This window comes from Caenorhabditis remanei, chromosome X (assembly GCF_010183535.1).
Source record: "Caenorhabditis remanei strain PX506 chromosome X, whole genome shotgun sequence".
Classification (NCBI taxonomy): domain Eukaryota; kingdom Metazoa; phylum Nematoda; class Chromadorea; order Rhabditida; family Rhabditidae; genus Caenorhabditis; species Caenorhabditis remanei.
Genome location: NC_071333.1, coordinates 3,112,307 through 3,137,799, shown reverse-complemented (window position 1 = coordinate 3,137,799; position 25,493 = coordinate 3,112,307). Strand labels below are relative to the sequence as shown.

At 35.4% G+C, this 25,493-nt stretch overlaps 4 protein-coding genes across 4 annotated transcripts; 2 read left to right on the top strand and 2 right to left on the bottom strand.

Moving 5' to 3' along the window:
- Positions 1-6,178: 6,178 nt before the first annotated feature.
- GCK72_022605 (uncharacterized protein) lies at positions 6,179-7,760 on the bottom strand (the record flags this gene model as incomplete). Its single annotated transcript, XM_053734930.1, has 5 exons — positions 6,179-6,233; positions 6,279-6,416; positions 6,476-6,538; positions 6,587-6,831; positions 7,608-7,760. 5 exons carry the CDS (start codon positions 7,758-7,760, stop codon positions 6,179-6,181), a joined length of 654 nt encoding a protein of 217 aa, XP_053578496.1.
- Positions 7,761-10,646: 2,886 nt separating this feature from the next.
- GCK72_022604 (uncharacterized protein) lies at positions 10,647-11,059 on the bottom strand (the record flags this gene model as incomplete). Its single annotated transcript, XM_053734929.1, has 2 exons — positions 10,647-10,893; positions 10,941-11,059. The coding sequence occupies 2 exons, from the start codon at positions 11,057-11,059 to the stop codon at positions 10,647-10,649; spliced, it is 366 nt and encodes a 121-aa protein (XP_053578495.1).
- Positions 11,060-14,913: 3,854 nt separating this feature from the next.
- Positions 14,914-15,491, top strand: GCK72_022603 (uncharacterized protein; the record flags this gene model as incomplete). The annotated part of the gene is made up of 3 exons (XM_053734928.1): positions 14,914-14,933; positions 14,979-15,258; positions 15,303-15,491. The coding sequence occupies 3 exons, from the start codon at positions 14,914-14,916 to the stop codon at positions 15,489-15,491; spliced, it is 489 nt and encodes a 162-aa protein (XP_053578494.1).
- A 29-nt stretch (positions 15,492-15,520) lies between these two features.
- Positions 15,521-17,503, top strand: GCK72_022602 (uncharacterized protein; the record flags this gene model as incomplete). The annotated part of the gene is made up of 3 exons (XM_053734927.1): positions 15,521-15,657; positions 15,705-15,972; positions 17,438-17,503. The coding sequence occupies 3 exons, from the start codon at positions 15,521-15,523 to the stop codon at positions 17,501-17,503; spliced, it is 471 nt and encodes a 156-aa protein (XP_053578493.1).
- Between the last annotated feature and the right edge of the window lie 7,990 nt (positions 17,504-25,493).

The following is a 25,493-nucleotide window of genomic DNA, read 5'->3' as shown; positions in this document are numbered from 1 at the left end:
TGACTTTGGAGTTCAGCAACGAGACCTAGCAGAATCGATAGAGAATCAAATTCTGATGGGAAATCAGTTTTCAAAAACTGCTGGCGACCTTCCTGAATCCAGATATTCTGGTCTGAAAATCCAAATTTAATACATGTGATTTACTCAATAGTTTGATTAGATCGAAGAACTGCAACGAAGTACAATAAAATCAGAAAACGATTGGCCGAGAGGTTGATAAATGGTAGATCTGAAAACAGGTAAACGATAATGATATTGTGATGATCGGAAAATATCATCGTACGACAAATAGTGAGGCTATGGCTTAAAACTGGCTTTCCTGCACAATATAAAAATGTAAAGCTATATGGACTACTAGAAAAACTATGCGACCTTCTAGTGCCGTGACCAATTGAGTTTTGACTTTACCAGTATACGCCCATTAGACTTTACCACCATACGCCCATTCCTAGTAATTTTTAGTACTTCAACTATTCCGTTGTTCAATTGAAACTTTGGAAAATGCTTTTAAAAAGAGGGACAATGATGGTTCGGATTGTGAGTGACTTGAAAGATGGTTAAAGAATGAGATCAATAAGTGTAAGTTATGGCGGAAAAGAGGTTGATGGGAATGAGGGACTAGAGCAGTAAAACCTGTTGCTAGCTAAGGGCGTCATAGAGGTGCAAATGAAGAAGGCCGGTTTCCCCAGGAGGCGAGAAAGACAAAGGAATGATTATGGACTTGGTTGTAAATCAGAGGAATCCTCTGACTTATTTTTATGCAGATGGTCTCAGCTCGCTTTGAGGTCCATAGTCTTGACTGATGAGAACAGAAACTATTGAGAGAAACAGAGTAGAGCGCATCTGGGTTAGCAAAGAAACTGACAATAACTAACTCTTGAACGGACTGAACAAAAAGTGGAGTTTACAAACATGACCTAGCAGAATTCATCGAATTTTAACGGGACAGCAGTTTTGAAACATTGCTGAATAGACTCCAGAATACATATCTTCTGGTCTGAAAATTTAAATTCAATACATGTGATTCACTGGATTTTACACCAAAGTATAGCTGCGTTTTGCTCCAAATATTACCGTCTCTCGGACAGCGATCCCTGGTTGAGGGGTGAACAAATCGGTGCGATAGACCACACTATGCTGGTTCGACTCTCTCCTTGGCGCTCAATTTTCTAGGTTTTGGATTCAAATTTTAGTCTTTTCGCATAAAATTTGTTTCTAGCAAATTTTGCCTAAAGATTACGCTTCTTTTCAACTGCCGTGCAAGCCGAAAGTAGGTGTTGCACAATATACACATACAGTTCTCATACGCAATACACACGTATCCTCATTTTAACTTTCCGTCTATTAAATCAATTTAATAGTCGCAACAGACCAATCACGACACTTTCTGACATCTACTAACTATTGACAGTAAGATTGGTGCTCAGAAACTAAATTTAATTTTGAAACTGTAACGTAATAAAAATTACGTTTTTAGTCGAGCATTTTTATTACAGCTGCGCCCCACTGCAGACGAGAGAGCACCGGCAAGAGACGCAGAGTTTTTATCTCAAGCCGAAACAGATTTTTACAGTTTTTGGCATAATTTGGCTAATTTCCAAAAGTTTTTTGCAAATTGTTATGAAAAACAACGAAAGTAGATAAAAAGGTTGAGAACAATTGTGGACCCGAGAAAAAAACTCCGCGTCTTTCGCCCATGTTAGCGACAGGCGCAGTTGTAAGAAGGGTACGCTGCTAATAACAAAAATATAGAATTCAGGAGGACCAGTACAGTGAGAAAGCAGAAAAACATGAGTTTAAAAAGAAAAAAGTTAGAATCGGGAATCGAAACTGAAAATAAATCGAGAAAAACTTTCACTCAAAAGAAGATAAACCTCATTATATATATAATTAGGAGGCACTACACGAAACTTTTAAGACGCACTCTCTGACTCGTTCGATCACCCGTAGGCACACGAAAAAAGTTGACCATCTCCGATTTGCCTATAATTTTGATCAAAGATAGTATCAAGTGTTCTCAGCAAATTGGGGTACTTTTTGGCCGGGTCCGTCACCTGGGTACCTAGGAAAATCAAAAAATCGATATTTTTCGAAAATTTTTCCTGAAGAAGTTAGGAATGAAATCTCAACGGGAAATTATTGTAGACACTATTTTAAGCATTTTTTTGTTCAGAAGAAAATTCCAGCTCAACACCTTCATTGTGAAAATTTTCAAAATATATGAAATTTTTGGGTTTTTTTCATGAAATCGTTTTTATCTCGTCAGTGACACAAGAAGACGGGCTTTTTTATTTTAAATTCGGAATCTACATAAAATTTGGTATTGGAAACATGCTGTCCCTACTCGTAACTCTAGATCCCAAGAACGGTTTTTTGGGGAAGAATGAGAAAAACTGCCATTTCAATTTTCAAGTCCTTCCAGTAAATCGTTTTTGATGTTTCAAAATAATGGTTTTTTGAAGTTTTTCATTTAATCATGCTAATTTTATTCAGTTCCGGTACAATTTTCGATGATACCACAAAAATTTTTTCGAAAAAATTGAATTTTTTGATTTCTGAAAATTTTCTCCCGAATTGAATCATTCCGACTAAAATGTGAAGGATAGCATTATAAAATCAGGAGAATATAACTGGAACATTCTTTAGATTCATAAAAAACTTGATTCCCACTGTCGGGTCACCTGCTACTTACGTTTTCATGGTGAAATTCAGCGAAATTTTCAACTTGGGAAGTTGGTGCAACGGTACTTCATACTTGCAACGTTATTTGACAGGGAATTGCGATGAATATGACAGGAATAGTGAGAAAACGGCAAAAATTGATAGATTCTGCAAGATTTACGAAAAAAGCTTTAAAAAATTAGGACTCATAAATGTTCAATGGTATGACCTTTTTATGGATATCAGGAAAAAACTTTTCACGTTTTTTTTTGGAAATCTTGCTGAATCTATCAATTTTTACAGTTTTCTCACTATTTCTGTTATCTTCATCGCAATTCCCTGTCAAATAACGTTGCAAGTATGAAGTACCGTTGCACCAACTTCCCAAGTTGAAAATTTCGCTGAATTTCACCATGAACGCGTAGGTAGCAGGTGAGCCGACAGTGGGAATCAAGTTTTTTTATGAATCTAAAGAATGTTCCAGTTATATTCTCCTGATTTTATAATGCTATCCTTCACATTTCAGTCGGAATGATTCAATTCGGGAGAAAATTTTCAGAAATCAAAAAATTCAATTTTTTCGAAAAAATTTTTGTGGTATCATCGAAAATTGTACCGGAACTGAATAAAATTAGCATGATTAAATGAAAAACTTCAAAAAACCATTATTTTGAAACATCAAAAACGATTTACTGGAAGGACTTGAAAATTGAAATGGCAGTTTTTCTCATTCTTCCCCAAAAAATAGTTCTTGGGATCTAGAGTTACGAGTAGGGACAGCATGTTTCCAATACCAAATTTTATGTAGATTTCGAATTTAAAATAAAAAATAATGTCTTCTCGTGTCACTGCCGAGATAAAAACGATTTCATGAAAAAATCTCGAAAATTTCACACATTTTGAAAATTTTCACAATGAAGGTGTTGAGCTGGATTTTTCTTTTAAACACAAAAAATGCTTAAAATAGTGTTTGCTATAACTTCCCGTTGAGATTTCATACCTAACTACCTTAGGAAAAATTTTCGAAAAATATCGATTTTTTGATTTTCCTAGGTACCCAGGTGACGGACCCGGCCAAAAAGTACCCCAGTTTGCTGAGAACACTTGATACTATCTTTGATCAAAATTATAGGCAAATCGGAGATGGTCAACTTTTTCCGTGTGCCTACGGTCAGTTGATCGATGCTCGATTGACTCAGAGAGTGCGTCTTAAATTTTAATCCAAAAAATAATGGAAAAGATAACACATACTTCTAAAACTAAAAAGAAAAGAGTGAACACCCATGACATAAAGTTGAGACGGAGACTAGCAGACAGCAATAGAGTTCACATCTGAATCGCTACGAGTGAAAAAATGAATAGTGGAATGGAAAAAAGCGTGGTCAGAGCGATGGATAACCTTCCCTGCATTCTGTTGCCGTGCGCCTCTCTCCGCAGTTGTTTGTATTGATGAGAGTGCGATGAGAGTGCGGAAAAAAGAGAGGGTGCATGACATGACTCACCAAATAGGAAGAATAGTGGGTTTTTCGTTTAAAAATTAGAGATTTCAACACTATGCAAAGGAAGGTAAAGAGCGGAGAAATGAGAGAGTTTCAAACCTTTTGTGATAACTAAATCAATATCACAACTCATCCAACTTGAAAATTGATGTTGTCTTGGTTTCGTCTTGAACATGATTTTCTCATAGACGGACTTCGTTTGAAAAAATGTGTCAGTATAAAAAATGCGTCGGAACAACACGATCTTACGAAGGACGCTGCGAATTTCCAGATTTCGTCAAAAAATTTTTTTGTCATTCAGTCAGAAGCACTTTCTGGTCTCTGCGTTTCAAATGACCACTTTTTAAATCAAGGAGTTTTTAATTCTTGTTTAAGAAAAAACGGTTTATCGTGGGGTTTTTTTCGAATAAGAATAGAAAATGTTGATTTTTTGTCAAAATGTCTTAAAATTTTCGGTTTTTTAGTGTGAACTCGGTGAAAAAAAGTTGTTAAAGTCAAATAATTTGGGAAAAGTATATACTAGTTGTGCATATTTTTTCGGAAAAAAATCAGAAACAAAAAATATGAAATTTTTGACCTTTGAGCACCTACCGTACTACCTTAACCCGGAGCCGGCGCCCAAAAATTATGTTATGTATCACTGATGATCTAATTGTGCACATGCAATTTAAAATCTGTAACGTCGATACAGACCGTCCGCCTCCACCTACCATGCTCGAGTGACCATGCTTGAGTCTTACAGAGAATAAGTATAATACACTGTCTTTGTTGCAAGAAAATTTTTCAAAGGAGGCATCGACCTAAGCGCCAGAGCAGCACAGAAGCAACATTTCCGCAACACGTACGATACAGTATGGCAGCACAACCACATTAGGCACGCATTCTACGCTCTTCTCTTCTCTTGCCTGCTGCTGGACTGCTGCGCGCCTGATGCGGGTTTCTGTCGAGTACTTTCCCATAGATTTTGTAGAAAATATCTTTTATTACTTTTTTGAGTTGAAATATGTCAATACGAACTAAAAAGAATCTTACAAAGCATAAAATTTGCTACAATTAACATCAAAGTTCTTTACAATATCGAACGGAACACATTATTCACAATCAACAAACTATATCAAGGCTACTTTCGCACAGAGTTGGGTCAAAATCAAGAATATCTCTTATAACTTCGGAAGATATCCATTCAAACTGAAACTAATCATACAAAGCTTAAAATTTGCTACAATTGTTCTTCAATAAAACTAAAAGGGACCTATACCTTTGCAATAATACAGATGTGCGTACATCTCGTCAACCTCAATTGCAGCTAGTCGTGCTCTCCGTTTTGTGTCCGCGTTTATAGTCCACAGTGAGTAAAGCGCTTTAAAAACAATTGAAGTTTAAAAAATAATAATTTCAAACTCACTTCCAGCGCAGTTGGGCGTTTTTTCGCCGATGATGCAGTGAGACTTCGAATGAGATCACCGAGATCTTTGCTGATCGTTTTCGGTGGTTGATAAGAAGACTTGGAGCCTTTGTCATCCGACGAGCAATTGATGGATTATTCTTTATCCCCGTGTATCATCTCGTGGCACATGATCCCGGATGCATATATGTCTACACTGCTCGTGTATGATTGACCAGTGAGGATTTCTGGAGCCAAGTATCCAATTGTACCGCAGAATGCTTTTGGCCTGAAAAGCACAAGGATGAGAGTAAATACATAGACATGCCAATCCACTCACTTTGGATTTTTACTCACTCCAAAATCAACTAGTTTGATGGAATCGTAGCCACTCATGAGAACATTCTCTGGTTCACGATGTACCACTTCTTGTTGATGGCGATTCGTACTCGTAAACCATTCCGTATGATCCTTGTCGAATCAGACCTTTTATGGTGAAGTCCGACAACCTCACGCTTTTTCCCGCCGCAATCATTTCTGTTTTTACATGTTTGGTTTCCTCTTGCATATCTTGATGTCTCTGCTGATCCTTCACCATCCTTTTTAAACGTTTGTCATTGTTCTCTGCCGCTCTTCATCCCTTATCGCGATCACGGGTCGTGATGAAATGATCGGCAAAGTTGTTGATCCTGAAAGTTCATAGATTTTTATCAAAAAGAAGAATTACCACTTACGAGGTGTCAGCAATCATCATGACAACTTTTCCTGTCGAATCACCTGTTACGAATAAATCATTTTGAACCGGGAGAACGATGTGGGAAGACGTTTGTGAGGTTGATAGCAGTGCAACGGTTTTGAAAGCTGCTCTCCATCTGTATTCACTTTGGTGATTGAGATGGTGCTGTTTTGCGAGGAACCATGTACCACAAACAAGTCAGAAGATGCGTTCCCGGAGTGGTAACCGATTGCATGTCCTTTTGGAGGGAGCACCTTTCTGTAAATGTTTTGAATCTATCGAAAATAGTCAGAAATGTTAATATACCTGTGAACAATTTCTCCTGTGGTCACATCGAACACTGATATTCCATTTTTGTCTTGAATGGTGTGCAGTTTTCCTGCGGTGACTCCGATTTTTAAGACCGCGCCGAGTGCTTTTTCAGCGGATGTTGACCATAGCTGCTTGTTCGCGAATCTAAGGTCAAAGACTTTGACCTGCCCATTCTGGGGACATAACGCGAAGCTGTTATCTCCAATGAATGTAAGTTCGACGTTTGTCCTGTAGAGAGTCTGAAAAACAATTTCTTAGAAGTTATCATAAAACTTATTTCTTGAAAGATTGAGAGATTATCTAAAAAAAAAGTTCCCAAAATCATATAATTTTTTAGCAATATCTAACTACACCTCATTGTTTGAAGTTTCAAAATGCAATATTACATAGAATTGTTGGCTCTATTGGCAAAGAATGGTCCCAACCGCAAAGAACGGTCCCAAAAAATAAAAGAACGGTCCCAAAGAAAAACATGGTCCCTACCGCAAAGAATGGTCCCAACCGCAAAGAATGGTCCCAAAATTTTGGGTGACACAAGTTTCCGAATTGAATGGTCCCTACCGCAAAGAATGGTCCCAACCGCAAAGAATGGTCCCTCAAAATTGATGCGAAAAACGTTTCACCATTCTCTTAGGCTTAGGTTTCTTAGAAATTGGGAAAAAATTGACAAAACCGATTATTAATCGTATTTGTCAATTTTTTCCCAATTTCTAAGAAACCTAAGCCTAAGAGAATGGTGAAACGTTTTTCGTATCAATTTTGAGGGACCATTCTTTGCGGTTGGGACCATTCAATTCTGAAATTCGTGTCACCCAAATTTTTGGGACCATTCTTTGCGGTTGGGACCATTCTTTGCGGTTGGGACCATGTAATTCGGAAATTTGGGTCACCCAAAATTTTGGGACCATTCTTTGCGGTTGGGACCATTCTTTGCGGTTGGGACCGTTCTTTGCGGTTGGGACCATTCTTTGCCAATAGAGCCGAATTGTTTAGTTGACAGATATATTTTCCTCACCTTGACAAGTAACTGCGAATCTGCAGTACGTTTATCCACCAGCGTAATTGGAGATGTTCTTGTTCCAAGTTGATGGGTACAAAGAAGGATATTGTCCGTATCCAATTGACGAGCCCAGCCGTGGATAACATTGTCGGTATTTGTATCCAACATGTGGTAATTTAAAGAATTTCCTGTCTTTCGGCCCACAAATCGCTATGATGTGCTTCGAATCCATAAGATAACCTGAAAAAAACATTTCGTGATTTTGCCTTGCCAGAAACTCTAATTTTGGTGAAATTCGGTGGAATTGTTCCCAAAATAACAAGAGACGGAGAGAAAAAAGTGTAAACCGAGCGCCGGTGAAAAAAAATACAACAAAATCACTCGAAATAACTGCAAATCGAAGAAAAAGCCGGAAATCACGTTAAAATAATGAAAAATGATAATGAAAATTCCCTACTCACGCATTTTATCAAACAATGACAGAAAATTCAAGAAAATTCAAGAAAAAAAATTATATATCGGACAAAGAAAACATTATGAAAAAATTGTTCGCTAAACAATGCGCGAGAGCGGAATAACGGAGTGTCGTTGCAAAAATTGAAAAAATATTATTTTTTATTTTTTGATTATTTAGATTGTATATTTAAGAGGCATTATCTGTAAGAGTGAGAATGTTTGTGTTGGGCCTTGGCACAGTTGCAAAAAGTTGTTTCAATCCGAACTCTTTTTACAGCATATGTACCCCTATGGTAGTGATTTACAAAAAATATGTCACCAGTCCCCTATGACGTCATCCTAGGAAAATATGCCCAATAATCGACTTTTCACCCAAAAATTCATAAAAATTCCAATCTTCCAGATAACATCAGGAAACTTTCGCAACATGTTAGGAGTGTTTTTGACTACCCCTACACAAATTTCCAGCTCCACAGACACCCCAGAAACCGTTCAATTAAATTTCATTTTCATGTTTTTTCAACTTTTCTCGAAAATTCCCTCTAGAAATCCTCAAAGTTCAAATCGTATTTGTATTCCCCGCTAAAAGTTCTATTAGGACCAATTAAAAACATCAAAAAGTAGGGGGACCATTTTGAGATATTTCGATTTTTTCAAAAATCACATAAGGGTACCCCCTTATGAAAATTTCATTTTTGAAAAAAATTTCAAAAAAAAATTTACTCCGAAAATAATTGGAATGTTGATAAAACCCTTGAAATAAGTCACTCACAAAATATAAGATCTCAGAAATGTGTTTGAACGGATTGCGTTTTTTTTGTTCATCCAATTTTTTCAAGTTTTTTCCCGTTTTTAACAATAATTTGTACAGAAGTCCTCAAATTTTATAAGATATTCTAATTCCTTGCAAAATTTAACATATATTTCAATTAACATCATTGAAAAACAGGGGGACCATTTTGAGATTTTTCCATTTATTTCGAAATTCAGATAAGGGTCCCCCCTTATGATAGAAAATTTTTATCAAAAAAATAATTCAACTTTTTTTTGATGCAAAAAACGTTCAAACTATAAAAAAATGTTTTCGATATTTCATCGATGTTCTCAACGTTTTTGCATCAAAAAAAAGTTGAATTATTTTTTTGATAAAAATTTTCTTTCATAAGGGGGGACCCTTATCTGAATTTCGAAATAAATGGAAAAATCTCAAAATGGTCCCCCTGTTTTTTAATGATGTCAATTGAAATATATGTTAAATTTTGCAAGAAATTAGAATATCTTATAAAATTTGAGGACTTCTGGACAAATTATTGTTAAAAACGGGAAAAAACTTGAAAAAATTGGATGAACAAAAAAAACGCAATCCGTTCAAACACATTTCTGAGATCTTATATTTTGTGAGTGACTTATTTCAAGGGTTTTATCAACATTCCAATTATTTTCGGAGTAAATTTTTTTTTGAAATTTTTTTCAAAAATGAAATTTTCATAAGGGGGTACCCTTATGTGATTTTTGAAAAAATCGAAATATCTCAAAATGGTCCCCCTACTTTTTGATGTTTTTAATTGGTCCTAATAGAACTTTTAGCGGGGAATACAAATACGATTTGAACTTTGAGGATTTCTAGAGGGAATTTTCGAGAAAAGTTGAAAAAACATGAAAATGAAATTTAATTGAACAGTTTCTGGGGTGTCTGTGGAGCTGGAAATTTGTGTAGGGGTAGTCAAAAACATTCCTAACATGTTGCAAAAGTTTCCCGATGTTATCTAAAAAATTGAAATTTTTATGAATTTTTGGGTGAAAAGTCGATTATTGGGCATACTTTCCTACGATGACGTCATAGGGGACTGGTGACATATTTTTTGTAAATTGCTACCATAGGGGTACATATGCTGTGAAAAGAGTTTGAATTGAAACAACTTTTTGCAACTGTGCCAAGAGGAATCCTCATCTTACAGACAACGCCTCTTAAAGAATAATCCAATAAAACGAAAGGGTACAAAAAATTTCAGGGTACTATTTTTCAATTTTTTTCAAACATGGAAAAAATTGAAAAAAAATTAGATATCACTGCGTTGGTTTGAAGTTTTGTTGGCAGACAAATTCAAGCCTATCGTATGTAAATAAAACCGTGGAAGTTGGAATTTTAACTATCAATTTATAGACACTAGCCAATGCTGTCGCACGGTCGGCCGCGGCCTCGGCCGCGAGAAAAAAAAATGAAAAAGCCGCCGCTTTTTTTCTCAATGTTGAAAAATTTGGTTGTATTTGAAAAGATTTTTAGGGGTTTTTCAATTTTGTTACCATCAGACATCCAGGGTTCTTTTCCCACTGGTGCCAAATCTTTTCTGTTTTTTTGTTTTTGACTTTTGGGTAGCAATCTAACAACCAGGGTTCGACCCGCACTGGTGATGAAACTTTTTCGAACTTTGTTTTTGACTTATTGGTGCAAATCTGAAATTCAGGGTTCGGTTCTTATAACTTTTTCGAGTTGAAAGATATTCATACAAACTAAGAATACTTTTACAAAGCCTAAAATTTGCTACAATTAACATCAAAGTTCTTCAATAAAACTATATATATTTTTCTTCAATAAAACTATATGAAGTTCTTCATTAAAACTATAAGGTTTAGATCACCGAGATCTTTGCTGATGGTCTTTGGTGTTTGATAAGAAGACTTGGAGCCTTTGTCATCCGACGAGCAATTGGTAAACTGTTTAATATCCCCCTGTTTCTGTTTGTGGCACATGATCCCGGATGCATTTATGTCTACACTGCTCGATGATTGGCCAGTTAATACTTCTGGAGCCAAGTATCCAATTGTACCCCAGAATGTTTTCGGCCTGAAAAGCACAAAGATGAGAAGAAATAGACATACCAATCCGCTCACTTTAGATTGGTTCTTACTCCCAAATCGGCTAGTTCAATAGAATCGTAGCCACTCATAAGAACGTTCTCCGGTTTTACATCACGATGTACAGTAGCGAGCATAAGTGAGCACCCCTTCATACTTTTATGTGTAACTCTGCTGAATTGTGTTCGTTTTGCATAAACTTTTTTTTGAGAGGTTGCCAAAGTATTCAGCAATAGAGAAATATGTTTTTTGAAAAATTTCCATTACATATGTTTTCGATAATCGATTTTTCTTAATCTTGGTTTGAAAATCCGAAAAATACTTTTTATTTTTCTCTTGGAGTTATTGAGTTTTTTGTTTCAAAATGTTGGAAACAGTCGAAATAAACAAAAAAATATGTTGGGTCGGTTTCTTAAACTCAGACCATCGTGCTAGAGCTCCAGAAGTCAAAAGTAGTGGTCACGGAAAAATCTTCGTAACTCATCAAAAAATGCTCCAAATCTGTCAAAAAATGTACCAAAAAATGTGGCTTGAGTTTTGCTACAAATAAACATCTAAAAATTACAATTTTCAAAAAAATAATTTTTCTAATTTTTTTCACTCAAAAATTAGTGTATTCTCATTTTTTCTTCATTTCCGATACTTTCTGACTATAAAACGAGCATACTTTTTAAAAAGTGAATACAAAATGTTTTATCACACATACTAAACCACATATCTGTGCCATTTGATAGTTTTAAAGTCAGAAAATATCGGGAAACGAAGAAAAAATGGGAATAAAATCATTTTTGAGTGAAAAAAATTACAATAAAAAATTTTCAAAATTGTAATTTTTAAATGTTTATTTGTAGCAAAATTCAAGACACATTGTTTGATACACTTTTTGACAGATTTAGAGCATTTTTTGATGAGTTATGAAGAATTTTCCGTGACCACTGCTTTTGACTTCTGGAGCTCTAGCACGATGGTCTGAGTTTAAAAAACCAATTCAACATATTTTTTTGTTTATTTCGACTGTTTCCAACATTTTTAAACAAAAAAACTCAATAACTCCAAAAGAAAAATAAAAAGTTTTTTTTTGGATTTTCAAATCAAGATCAGGAAAAATTGATAATCAAAAAAATCTGTGATGAACATTATTTAAAAAACATATTTCCTTATTGCTGTGGCTACCTCTCAAAAAAAAGTTTATGCAAAATGGACACGATTCAGCTGAGTTACACATAAAAGTATGAAGGGGTACTCACTTATGCTCGCTACTGTACCACTTCTTGTTGATGGGAATATTGCAAACCTCGCCAGACATCACAATCACACATTTTTTCTCCACAATCTTTACGCTCTTATCAATAATATCTCGAATAGTACAATTCATTTTTTCGAACGCAGCTGTTTTTAAAGTTGTTAATAACTTCACAACGTTTTTGTGGTGCAGAGTGGAATGAATCCGCAACTCTCTTTCAGTCTCAAACTGTGCTGTTTCTACACTCGGCGAGTTGGGGACCACCTGAAAACGAACAATTATATCTAGTAATTGTGGTTAATAAAATTCTGAATATAAAGCTCAGAAATAAAACGTCCTCTATCTTATTTGGTTCCAGAACACAAAAAAATGTAAACCACAAAAATAATGAAAAAAAAACATGTGCAATCTGTTGGAATTAGTCTCAACGAAGTTACAGTAATACATTCATGTTGGAACTAATTTGGATAAAACAATGGAAGCAAACGGGTAAAACAACTCTCCGTGCCCAAGAAACACAAAAAGTTGGGGCAGTTTCAAAGCCTTTTCTGACATCGGTTTTTTGACGTGAGAAACGACGATTTTCTTGTACATATTTGTTGATTTTAAAGTCAACAACTCGCCCTGAGCTTAAAACTGTTGGTCACTTTTTTGTGGGGTCCCTCCCTGTCTTACTGTAGCTCATAAAGACTCAGCCATGTTCAGTATAGTACAACAGTCTAGGGAAGATACGCATCAAAAAACGACCAACAACAAAATTTAAGTACAAGAATTGATCTGTTCACGCACAAAATATCAAGACTTTTGCTCACTTTCTGAGCCTGTACCATTGACTCAAACTTTTTGTTTGTCGTCCTCTTGACGTCTCACCTCGTTCATGAATTCATAGATCGAAAATTATCTCCAATGGATCAACATAAAAATTGCGTGTTTCCGTCTGAAAATTTGAAAAAAAAAATTTCAGACGGAAACACGCAATTTTTTTTTGACAGAAACTACGAAAAATATATTTCTTCAACCATTTTTCAATTTTTTTTGTCACAAAATTCTGAAAGACAGTGAAACACGGGCTCAGAAAACTCCCATTCCATACAACTGTAGTTGCGGCGAGAGAGTGTGCGCAAGCGAGAGAGGGAAAAGAATTGGGTGTTTTCTCCGACTTTTTTCACTCGCAGGAGGCTGTGTTCTCGTGTTCCTTCAAAATTCATCTCAATAATCACGAAATCAAACGGATTTAATGGAGGAAATTGCCACTCGAACAGTAAACCAGATTTTTCTATAGTACGACACTCCGAAATTACGCTGCTGCTAAACACAGCGCGGTGCGTCTCTCTGAGGGGCGTGTTGCTTTTTTGTTGCCACAGCCAAGTTCTCGTTATTTTCGCTAATTTTTATTATTTTTCGTTGTAATTTTAGGCGTATTTCCGGTTGAAAATCGATAAATTTCTAATTTTTATTGCTTTTTGGTTGTCGCCGCCCGAAACACTCTCAGTTTGCCGTATTATATTGTTTTTCGAACTTTCCGTCATTTCCGTCAATTTTTCGCGTTTTTCGCTGTAATTTTAGACGTAATTCCAGTATAAAATCAATGAATTCTCAAATTCTATGGTTTTTTAGTTGTCGCCGCCGCGAAATATTTTCAATGTTTGGTAGAATAATGATTTTTCCTTTTCCGCCAACTTTTCACGTTTTTCGCTGTAATTTCACGCATAATTCCTGCTGAAAATCGATAAAAATTTATATTCTATTGCTTTTTAGTTGTCGCCGCAGCAAAATATTCTAAGTGTTCCGCATAATAATGATTTACGAAGTTTCCGCCGCTTTCTCCAATTTTTCGCTTTTTTGTTAAAGAAAGGTCCGAATTAGGTATTAGCAGCCCACTCCCTCTTACAACTGCGCCCCACCGCAGACGAAAGAGTATCGGCGAGAGACGCAGAGTTTTCTCTCGCGGCGACACAGATTCTCACAGTTTTTGACCTATTCTCGCTATTTTTTAAAAGTTTTTCTGAAAATTTCTATGAAAAACAACGAAAATAGGAACTGTGAAAGTCTGTGTCGGCGCGAGAGAAAACTCTGCGTACCTCGCCGATACTCTATCGTTTGCGGTGGAGAGCAGTTGTAATAAAAATACTCTGCTAATAGCTTGAGACAGGAAAATAAGAGCTGTTTTATTGTAGGTGGTAAGATAGGGTTTTTGTTACATTTCGGTACAGAGGTGCGCTTCGAATTTGTTATGTTCTTCTTCTATCTGCTTTTATCATGTTTTTCACGCTCCCCAGCACCCTATGTAGTCAAATGATTAAATTTTCAGAAAGACGTGTCGCCTCAATTTCGACAGCCCTATTGTCGACGTCGGGTTCATTGTCGAAAACCGCGTCGCAATTGGCTACGACTCAAAAGTTGCAATTTCGAGAACGGACACTGGATTCAAACTGAAAACATTAGATGTGCCGACGGCTGCAAGAAATCATTCACAGGTATATTAACATTTCTGGCTATTTTCGATAGATTCAAAACATTTACAGAAAGGTGCTCCCTCCGAAAGGACATGGAATCGGTTTCCTCTCCGAGAACGCTTCTTCTGACTTGTTTGTGGTACATGGTTCCTCGCAAAACAGTACCATCTCAATCACCAAAGTGAATACAGATGGAGAGCAGCTTTCGAAACCGTTGCACTGATATCAACCTCATAAACTTCTTCCCACTTCGTTCTCCCTGTTCATACATGATTTATTTGTATCGGGTGATTCGACAGGAAAAGTTGTCATGATGATTGCTGACACCTCGTAAGTGGTAATTTTTCTTTCTGCAAAAAATCATCGAATTTTCAGGATCAACTACTTTGCCGATTTCTTCGTCACTGTCCGTGATCGCAATAAGGGACGAAGAGCGGCAAAAAACAATGACAAACGTTTGAAAAGGATGGTGAAGGATCACCAGAGACATCACGACATGCAAGAGGAAAGCGAACATGTAAAAACAGAAATGATAGCTGCAGGGAAAAGCGTGAGATTGTCAGACTTCATAAAAAAAGGTCTGATTGGACAAGGATCATACGGGATGGTTTACGAGTACGAATCAAAGCGAAGCGGGCAGAGCTTCGCTATAAAGGTTTCGACATTCCACAATTACTAGCTATAATTGTTCATTTTCAGGTCGGCCCCAACTGGTCATGTGTGAAGTCAGCACAGTTCGAGATCGAAAGAGAGGAGCTCAGGGTCCATTCCACTCTGCACAACAAAAATGTTGTGAAGTTACTGACCAGTTTCAAAACGGCTGCAAATGTCTACATGATACTTGAAAAATGGATTGCACTCTTCGAGATATTCTTGATAAAAACGTAAAGATTGTGAATTAAATATGTGCAATTGTGATGACTGCAGTCTGGCGAGGCCTACAGTATTGCCATCAACAAGAAGTGGTACATCGAGATGTAAAACCGGAGATTGTTCTCATGAGCGGCTACGATTCCATTAAACAAGCCGATTTTAGAATGAGTACAAATCTAAAGTGAGTTGATTGGTATGTCTATTTACTCTCATCTTTGTGCTTTTCAGGCCCAAAACATTCTGCGGTATAATTGGATACTTGGCTCCAGAAATCCTCACTGGCCAATCATACACGAGCAGTGTAAACATATATGCATCTGGGATCATGTTCCACGAGATGATACACGGGGACATTGATCAGTTTATCAATTGCTCTTTGGATGACAAAAGCTCCAAGTCTTCTTATCAACCACCGAAGACCATCAGCAAAGATCTCGGTGATCTACTTCAAAATCTCACTGCAGCATCGGCGAAGAAACTCCCAACTGCGCTGGAAGTGAGTTTGAAATTAATTTTTTTTTAACTTTAATTGCTTTTAAGGCGCTTTACTCACGTTGAATTATGAACACAGACACAAAACGGAGAGCTGCAATTGAGGTTGACGAGATGTAAACCTACATATTGTAAGGTGTGAACTGGATTAAGGCTGCGGTACAACGTTTATGATAATTCTTCTCATCGTCCCTGCGTCTCTCTCTTCCCGTTTCTCTCTCGCTCCCTCTCCTTTCCTTTCCCACACCTGTTACTTGTCCCAAGCTTTGATTTCTCCTTATTGTTCTTCGCCCGCGGGCGCCAATAACCCTCATCTCCTCACCAGTATATAAAGCCGGGCGAAAGCTCTTTCCAGGTCGTTCTTCTTGCCCCTAACTTGTTTTCTCCCTCTCACTTATTCATCACTTGTTATTCCCCTCCCTCCTGTCTCGCCACACTATTGTAAGTTTTCTAAAGGCTAATAAATACATTAATTAGCACATACCGTTTACTATAGTTGCATAACACACGTAAACGTTACTATATCTGTATTATTGCAAAAGTATAGGTCGCGTATATGGTTTGTTGACTGCAAATAAATTGTTTCGTTCGATATTGTTAAGAATTTTGATGTTAATTGTAGCAAATTTTAAGCTTTGTAAGAATATTTTCAGTTTGTATGAATATCTTTCAACCCAGTAAGTTATAAGAGATATTTTCGATTTTGACCCAACTATATGCGATAGTAGCATTGATATAGTTTGTTGACTTTCAAGAAATAAACGGTTTATCGTGGGGTTTTTTTCGAATAAGAATAGAAAATGTTGATTTTTTGTCAAAATGTCTTAAAATTTTTGGTTTTTTAGTGTCAACTCGGTGAAAAAAAGTTGTTAAAGTCCGATGATTTGGGAAAAGTATATACTAGTTGTGCATATTTTTTTCAAAAAAAATCAGCTTTCCAAAATCAAAAACAAAAAAAATATAATTTTTGACCTTTGAGCACCTACCGTACTACCTTAACCCGGAGCCGGTGCCCAAAAATTATGGTATGTATCACTGATGATCTAATGTTAATGCACAAGCAATTTCTATTCTGAAACGTCAATACAGACCGTACGCCCACACCTACCATGCTCGATTGACCATGCTCGAGTGTTACAGAGAATAAATATAATATACTGTCTTCGTTACAAGAAAATATTGCAAAGGAGGCAGCGACCTAATTAGGGAAGGATCCCGAGTCGAGAAGGAGTTACAGGTCGAGACATATATCCCTAGAACGGGAATTTTGCGCTGATTTCAAACAAATTTCAGACTTCTGGCAATGCTTCATCAGAACTGGATCGCATCTTCGCGAATATCGAGGAGATTTTTTGGAAAATTATCAACCGATGAAAATAAAAATATCAAAATAGACACGGAAAACAGTTCAGAGGTAATAGAAACCCACTCTTAAAATTTAAACAACTAGACTAAATTAATGTTTCCAGATCGGAGAAAGATGCCGAAGACGTTCAAATCGATTGGGGATTCCAAATATCGGAGAAGACATGTGAGGTGGAGTCGGCAAAACAATTGAAAAAATTAAGAGAGATTCGGAAATTTCAAAAAGGACAAGGTGAGATTTCAAAAAATGGGAAGATTTTAATTCAACTCTATTCTTGTTTCAGAAGAAAATATCTCACAGGCGGAGCAAACAGTGGTGTTTTTGGATAATTTTCTGTCTTTTTATTGCCAATATTCTCATGATTCGATAACTTTTATCAATAAAATATTTATTTCTCACAAGGGTTTTTGTAACGTTGTAAATGGTTTGAGTCTCGACTTGAAATAGAAAACTATAAAAACCTTTGGATCAATCAAACTGGAACACAAAAAATCAGAAACTTTCAAATATTAATTTTTTCGCAGTCTCTAAAAATTAATACCATATCAGAATTCGAGATTCGTTTTATAGGTCGCCTGAACTTCCTTTTATTATTACTGTTTGTTTTTTTGCAGTTTCTTTATTGGTATATGAAGGAGAGCGTCTTGAGGGAACTCTCCCCCCTCCCCTAGCACCCGTGTGTGTGTAAAATAGTGAAAGAATGTTAGGAGGAAAACGCATCGTCCGGTCCGTGGGTTGTTTACGACCAGCGGAACCGATTGTAATCAATCTTCTCAATTGAGAGATAGAAGCCGACGAGAAGGAAAAAGAGACAGGTGACGCCTCGTATTTCCTGTGAACATTTGCTCGCTAGCACTGCGTATTTTTGCGCCAAATGATCCACAAACGACACAGTGTAACAAAAGAAGAAAAATTGAAAGTAGCTCACTACTTTGCCCCGCCCCGTACCCTTTCTTGCTTCTTCATCTATTTCATCTTTATTCCCACAAAAATCGGAAAAGACATTCTCTTGTCTTTTCCGAATATAATGGGACTTTTTAGAGGCTTTACTGAATAAGCTTCGACACTATAAACTTGATTATTTTTGAATTCTAACTATTTTTTATTGATTCTATGGATTTCGGCGACGAATGGATTTTATAGGTATATTAACATATTATGAAGTAAAATTTGTTGAAAATGTATTAAAAATTTAGAGTAAAAGTGCTTACATTATCATAAACTCTCACGTTCATATTTAAATTTGAATTTTTAGTCGAAAACTTGAGAAAAATAATTTTTTTTGTTAAAACAGAGACACTTACATTAGAATCTTGCTTAAAAACTTGGAAAAAAGTGCAAGCAAGCTCCTTTAGTTTTCTTTCGTGTTCAAGGGACGTCTGAATATTTTATGGGACGCCCAAACGTTTTTTGCGACGTTTCAATGTTTTATGGGACGTCTAAACATTTTTGAGCATTTTTGGGACCCCAAAAGACGTTTAAATGTTTTGAGGGACGTCTAAGTGTTTCAAGGGAGTATTAGTGTTTTTTGGGACGTTCTAGTTTTCAAAAGACTTCGAAATTGGAATAGAGCCGGTGGGTCTTGTCACGAAAGCTGCAGTAACCCATAAAACTACTGTAGTCTTGCTGTTGGGTTAGTTAGGTCTTATGACGATAGTCACAGTAAGCAATATCTACATTATCCCAGTGATATGATAACCCATATCTACAGTAATCACTTGGGGAATTTAAATGTTGATTTTGATTTTAGACTCCGTCTTCTAATTTCAATATTCACCACAGAAAGACGAAGAAAAGTACCAAGAAGAATCCACCAATGAGTCAACTTCAACTTCGGTCGTCAAGGTATCTTATTTGTGCTTTGAATTTTTCAGTTTTGGGGGTGGAGTTTTAATAGGCATTTCAAGCAAAAACTGATTATCCCTATAATAAAACAACTAATCAAATCACTGATTCGTTAGGCTACTGCAGTTTTATGGGATACTGAAGTTGTCGTAACAAGAACTCCCACTAACCAAGTAATTGATTATTGAGACTACTGTAGTTTTAAGGGTTACTGTATTTTTCGTGGGAGGACATAAAGTTATGGTTTTATTTTTCAGCCGACCCGCTACTGGGATAACTACGACATGACTGAGTGGAACAAACGCCAAAAGGATAAGGTGAGAGCTCACCAAGAATTCCATCATCAATTTCACGTAAGTTTTCAAATATTATCAGATTTAAAAATGATTTGCTGATTTTTCAGTTCTGCAAAGCGCTCCATACATCGCATCAGCAGAAATAATGGATGTCATTGTAAGTCATATTTATTGAAAAAATAGAATACTTCAAGAACCATATTTTTGTTGTTGACCAATTTTTGGTACGAATCCTCCCGGGAAAGTTATAGGGCTTTTAACGTCTCCAAAACAAAAAGTTGTCACTTACGAAAATGATACGCACAGTATCTCTCTAATTTTTTACTCAATCTGCAAAATTTCTATATTTTTGAAATCAGCTCAGTAGGGCGGTTCGAATTAGTATAATCTTGTCATGGTTTGAACCAAATTGTGTACCTCCACGAAAGCTACAGGACAGCTGGCAGGATCCAACTCTCTAGAACCTAGACATGATTGTACTGTTCTGAAAGCTCACACTGCACTGAATTCAAAAATTTAATTCTTATGCGGGTGGTTGCAAAAGTGATCGAAACAATTTGTATCATTTTTAGACTGAAAATTTTCTTTTTAATAGGGATTTTTTTTTTCTGTTTATATAAATAAAATGGATTTTTCAGCCAGATTACGGAGAAGGAGTCACTTATAAAGTGGAAGATCTATGGGGATTTCAGAGAAGCCGGTATTTTTAATTTATCAAATGTTATATATTAAGTAAAAAATGTATTTTTTGTTTTTGTTTTAAATCCGGTGTAGGTAGTTAATTTTTAATTGTGATTTTTGTTTAGCTTGTTTTATATTTTACGTTTAATAGTTGTAATAAATATATATTATTAGATTATTTAAAACATTTCTTGGAAGCTGGCGTGCCTGAGACGCGTTTCCTCAATTTCGATTTTCCTCATATTTTTCTTTTCTCCGGATTTTCCTTTTCCCAGCTGAACACTGACATCTGGACAGGTTTACAGACATGACACTGACATGCCTTTGATGCGTAAGTTTGAAAAATTTAGACTTCGTCGAGAGACTTTAATTGCACAGAAAATACAATGTAGTCTTGTGGGTGTTTTTTTTTCTTATAATTTTCCCAGTTCTAAAGTGTCAACAAGTTTTTGGGAATATGATTTTCCGCTGAAAAATTAAACACAACGTTGTTTTTCTGATAATTTTTTGTTCTCTTGCTCATTTTTTGAAAACGGATGAACATTTTTATGTTATTTTCAAGGAAAATTTTCTAATTAAAATTTTTAAGTAGGTTCAAATAATAATAATCATAAAGAGGTTTCATGCTCTGTTAAAAATTTCCGAACAAAATTTTTTCTAATTTTTTCAAAAATTTGCAGCTTCGTTATTTGAGGTGTGCTTGTTACCTAAATTATTATAGCAGAAGAAAATGTCTCACAGGAGAAGCAAACGGCTGTGTTTTTGGAAAATATTCTGTATTTTTATTGCCAATATTCTCATGTTTCGATAACTTTTATCAATCAATTATTTACTTATCATAAGTGTTTTGCAACGTTGTAAATAGTTTGACCGACTTGAAAACACCAAAAATCAGAAACTTTCAAATATCAATTTTTCGCAGTTTCTAAAAACTAATATCATATCAGAATTCCGGATTCGTTTTAGAGGTCGCCTGAACTTCTTTTTAATATTACTCTTTTGTTTTTTTGAAATTTCTTTATTGGTATAGGAAGGAGAGCGTCTTGAGGGAACTCTCCCCCCTTCCGTTTCACCCGTGTGTGTGTAAAATAGTAAAAGAATGTGAAGAGAAAAACGCGTCGGTCGGTCCATGGGCTGTTTACGACCAGCGGAACCGATTGTAATCAATCTTCTCAATAGAGAGATAGAACTCAAGGAGAAGGAAAAAGAGACAGGTGACGCCTCGTATTTCCTGTGAACATTTGCTCGCTAGCACTGCGTATTTTTGCGCCAAATGATCCACAAACGACACAGTGTAACAAAAGAAGAGAAATTGAACAGAACAGATTAACTAGCTCACTACTTTGCCCCGCCCCGTACCCTTTCTTGCTTCTTCATCTATTTCATCTTTATTCCCACAAAAATCGGAAAAGACATTCTCTTGTCTTTTCCGAATATAATGGGACTTTTTAGAGGCTTTACTGAATAAGCTTCGACACTATAAACTTGATTATTTTTGAATTCTAACTATTTTTTATTGATTCTATGGATTTCGGCGACGAATGGATTTTATAGGTATATTAACATATTATGAAGTAAAATTTGTTGAAAATGTATTAAAAATTTAGAGTAAAAGTGCTTACATTATCATAAACTCTCACGTTCATATTTAAATTTGAATTTTTAGTCGAAAACTTGAGAAAAATAATTTTTTTTGTTAAAACAGAGACACTTACATTAGAATCTTGCTTAAAAACTTGGAAAAAAGTGCAAGCAAGCTCCTTTAGGTTTCTTTCGTGTTCAAGGGACGTCTGAATATTTTATGGGACGCCCAAACGTTTTTTGCGACGTTTCAATGTTTTATGGGACGTCTAAACATTTTTGAGCATTTTTGGGACCCCAAAAGACGTTTAAATGTTTTGAGGGACGTCTAAGTGTTTCAAGGGAGTATTAGTGTTTTTTGGGACGTTCTAGTTTTCAAAAGACTTCGAAATTGGAATAGAGCCGGTGGGTCTTGTCACGAAAGCTGCAGTAACCCATAAAACTACTGTAGTCTTGCTGTTGGGTTAGTTAGGTCTTATGACGATAGTCACAGTAAGCAATATCTACATTATCCCAGTGATATGATAACCCATATCTACAGTAATCACTTGGGGAATTTAAATGTTGATTTTGATTTTAGACTCCGTCTTCTAATTTCAATTTTTACCACAGAAAGACGAAGAAAAGTACCAAGAAGAATCCACCAATGAGTCAACTTCAACTTCGGTCGTCAAGGTATCTTATTTGTGCTTTGAATTTTTCAGTTTTGGGGGTGGAGTTTTAATAGGCATTTCAAGCAAAAACTGATTATCCCTATAATAAAACAACTAATCAAATCACTGATTCGTTAGGCTACTGCAGTTTTATGGGATACTGAAGTTGTCGTAACAAGAACTCCCACTAACCAAGTAATTGATTATTAAGACTACTGTAGTTTTAAGGGTTACTGTATTTTTCGTGGGAGGACATAAAGTTATGGTTTTATTTTTCAGCCGACCCGCTACTGGGATAACTACGACATGACTGAGTGGAACAAACGCCAAAAGGATAAGGTGAGAGCTCACCAAGAATTCCATCATCAATTTCACGTAAGTTTTCAAATATTATCAGATTTAAAAATGATTTGCTGATTTTTCAGTTCTGCAAAGCGCTCCATACATCGCATCAGCAGAAATAATGGATGTCATTGTAAGTCATATTTATTGAAAAAATAGAATACTTCAAGAACCATATTTTTGTTGTTGACCAATTTTTGGTACGAATCCTCCCGGGAAAGTTATAGGGCTTTTAACGTCTCCAAAACAAAAAGTTGTCACTTACGAAAATGATACGCACAGTATCTCTCTAATTTTTTACTCAATCTGCAAAATTTCTATATTTTTGAAATCAGCTCAGTAGGGCGGTTCGAATTAGTATAATCTTGTCATGGTTTGAACCAAATTGGGTACCTCCACGAAAGCTACAGGACAGCTGGCAGGATCCAACTCTCTAGAACCTAGACATGATTGTACTGTTCTGAAAGCTCACACTGCACTGAATTCAAAAATTTAATTCTTATGCGGGTGGTTGCAAAAGTGATCGAAACAATTTGTATCATTTTTAGACTGAAAATTTTCTTTTTAATAGGGATTTTTTTTTCTGTTTATATAAATAAAATGGATTTTTCAGCCAGATTACGGAGAAGGAGTCACTTATAAAGTGGAAGATCTATGGGGATTTCAGAGAAGCCGGTATTTTTAATTTATCAAATGTTATATAACGCGTTCTCTGTAAGACTCGAGCATCGTCATAGTACATAGGGGCCTAGAGTCTGTAAAGAAGTTAGCGCATGCATTTTTGTACAAACATGTATTATGGGCCTCTAGTAACCCATATCCACAATATTAGCTCCCGGCTCGCAGGTACGGTAGTATGGTAGGTGCTCAAAGGTGCAAAAATGAAATTTTTTCTGTTATGTCGTAGAAAGCTGAAATTTTTATCATGTTTTATAGGTGTAAAATAAAATATTTCCACAAAGTTTCGAAACATGGTTTGAAAAATTTCCCGAGTTGTGAGATAAAATCATCAATTTTTTAAGTATTTTTGGATTAAATTGAAAAAAAGTGTCATTTTTGAAATAACATGTCTGAGGATTTTTTTGTTTTAAATGAACCACTTAAAGTCCTTTTTAAAAAACAAGACATCGCCCTATATCATCGATTCCCAACAGTCGAAAAGTGACAAAGTTAAAAACTAAAAAAATCGAATTTTTGAATTTTTCTTTTTTCTTTTCAGAAATGAATAGGCCATGTTTTTTTGAGTATTTTTTGTATTGGCACTTTTGATTTTTCTTCACATTGTCATACTAAAAAATTAGAATTTTTGAAAAAAAAATTTTTTGATGATTTTTTATGTGAAAATTTTTTTTTCAAAAAAGTATAACACTGATAATTTATTGCAATATTATTGTTTTAAATATCAGAAACTATTGTTTTAACACCGTTTAGTGTTTTTTATAACAACTACGGATAAGAGCAACTCGAATCACAACGACACCGAATCACCAAAAAATTTTGGAATTTGTTGATTCGTTTATTTGAAAAAAAGAACCAAATTTGAAGAAAGCATTTAAGATTCAAATCTATCGTTGGTTGTCTTGTTTAGTTTTATTAATAGGGTTTAGGAAATCACTATTTTCTCCACTGTTCTCATCATAGACCTCTTCCGAGTCAACGAATTTTTTCCATCTCTACCGATCGGTGCACCGAGCATTCCGCCAAAAAAGAAAGTGCACAAAAGTCAAAGATAAATCGAAAAAAGAATAAAACATCGTGAATAAGAAAAATAATAAAGAAACACTTTTAATATTCGAACTCCCAATCGCACAGAGCAGTTCCGATTCGTGGTCGTTCTGATTCGAGTTGCTCTTATCCGTAGTTGTTATAAAAAACACCTAAACGGTGTTAAAACAATAGTTTCTGATACTTAAAACAATAATTTTGCAATAAATTATCAGTGTTATACTTTTTTGAAAAAAAAATTTTCACATTAAAAATCATAAAAAAAAATTTTTTTTCAAAAATTGTAATTTTTTAGTATGATAATGTAAAGAAAAATTAAAAGTGTCAATACAAAAAATACTCAAAAAAACATGACCTATTCATTTCTGTAGAGAAAATAAAATATTCAAAAATTCGATTTTTTTAGTTTTCAACTTTGTCACTTTTCGACTGTTGGGAATCGATGATATAGGGCGATGTATTGTTTTTTAGAAAGGATTTTGAGTGGTTCTTTTAAAACAAAAAAATCCTCAGACATGTTATTTCAAAAATGACACTTTTTTTTCAATTTAATTCAAAAATACTTAAAAAATTGATGATTTTATCTCACAACTCGGGAAATTTTTTGAACCATGTTTCGAAACTTTGTGTAATTATTCAATTTTACATATATGAAACATGGTAAAAATTTCAGCTTTCTACGACATAACAGAAAAAATTTCATTTTTGCACCTTTGAGCACCTACCATACTACCGTAACTGCGAGCCGGGAGCTAATATTGTGGATATGGGTTACTAGAGGCCCATAATACATGTTTGCATAAAAATCTGTCCCTAGGGCACACGTTGCTCGAGTCTTACAGAGAACGCGTTATATATTAAGTAAAAAATGTATTTTTTGTTTTTGTTTTAAATCCGGTGTAGGTAGTTAATTTTTAATTGTGATTTTTGTTTAGCTTGTTTTATATTTTACGTTTAATAGTTGTAATAAATATATATTATTAGATTATTTAAAAAATTTCTTGGAAGCTGGCGTGCCTGAGACGCGTTTCCTCAA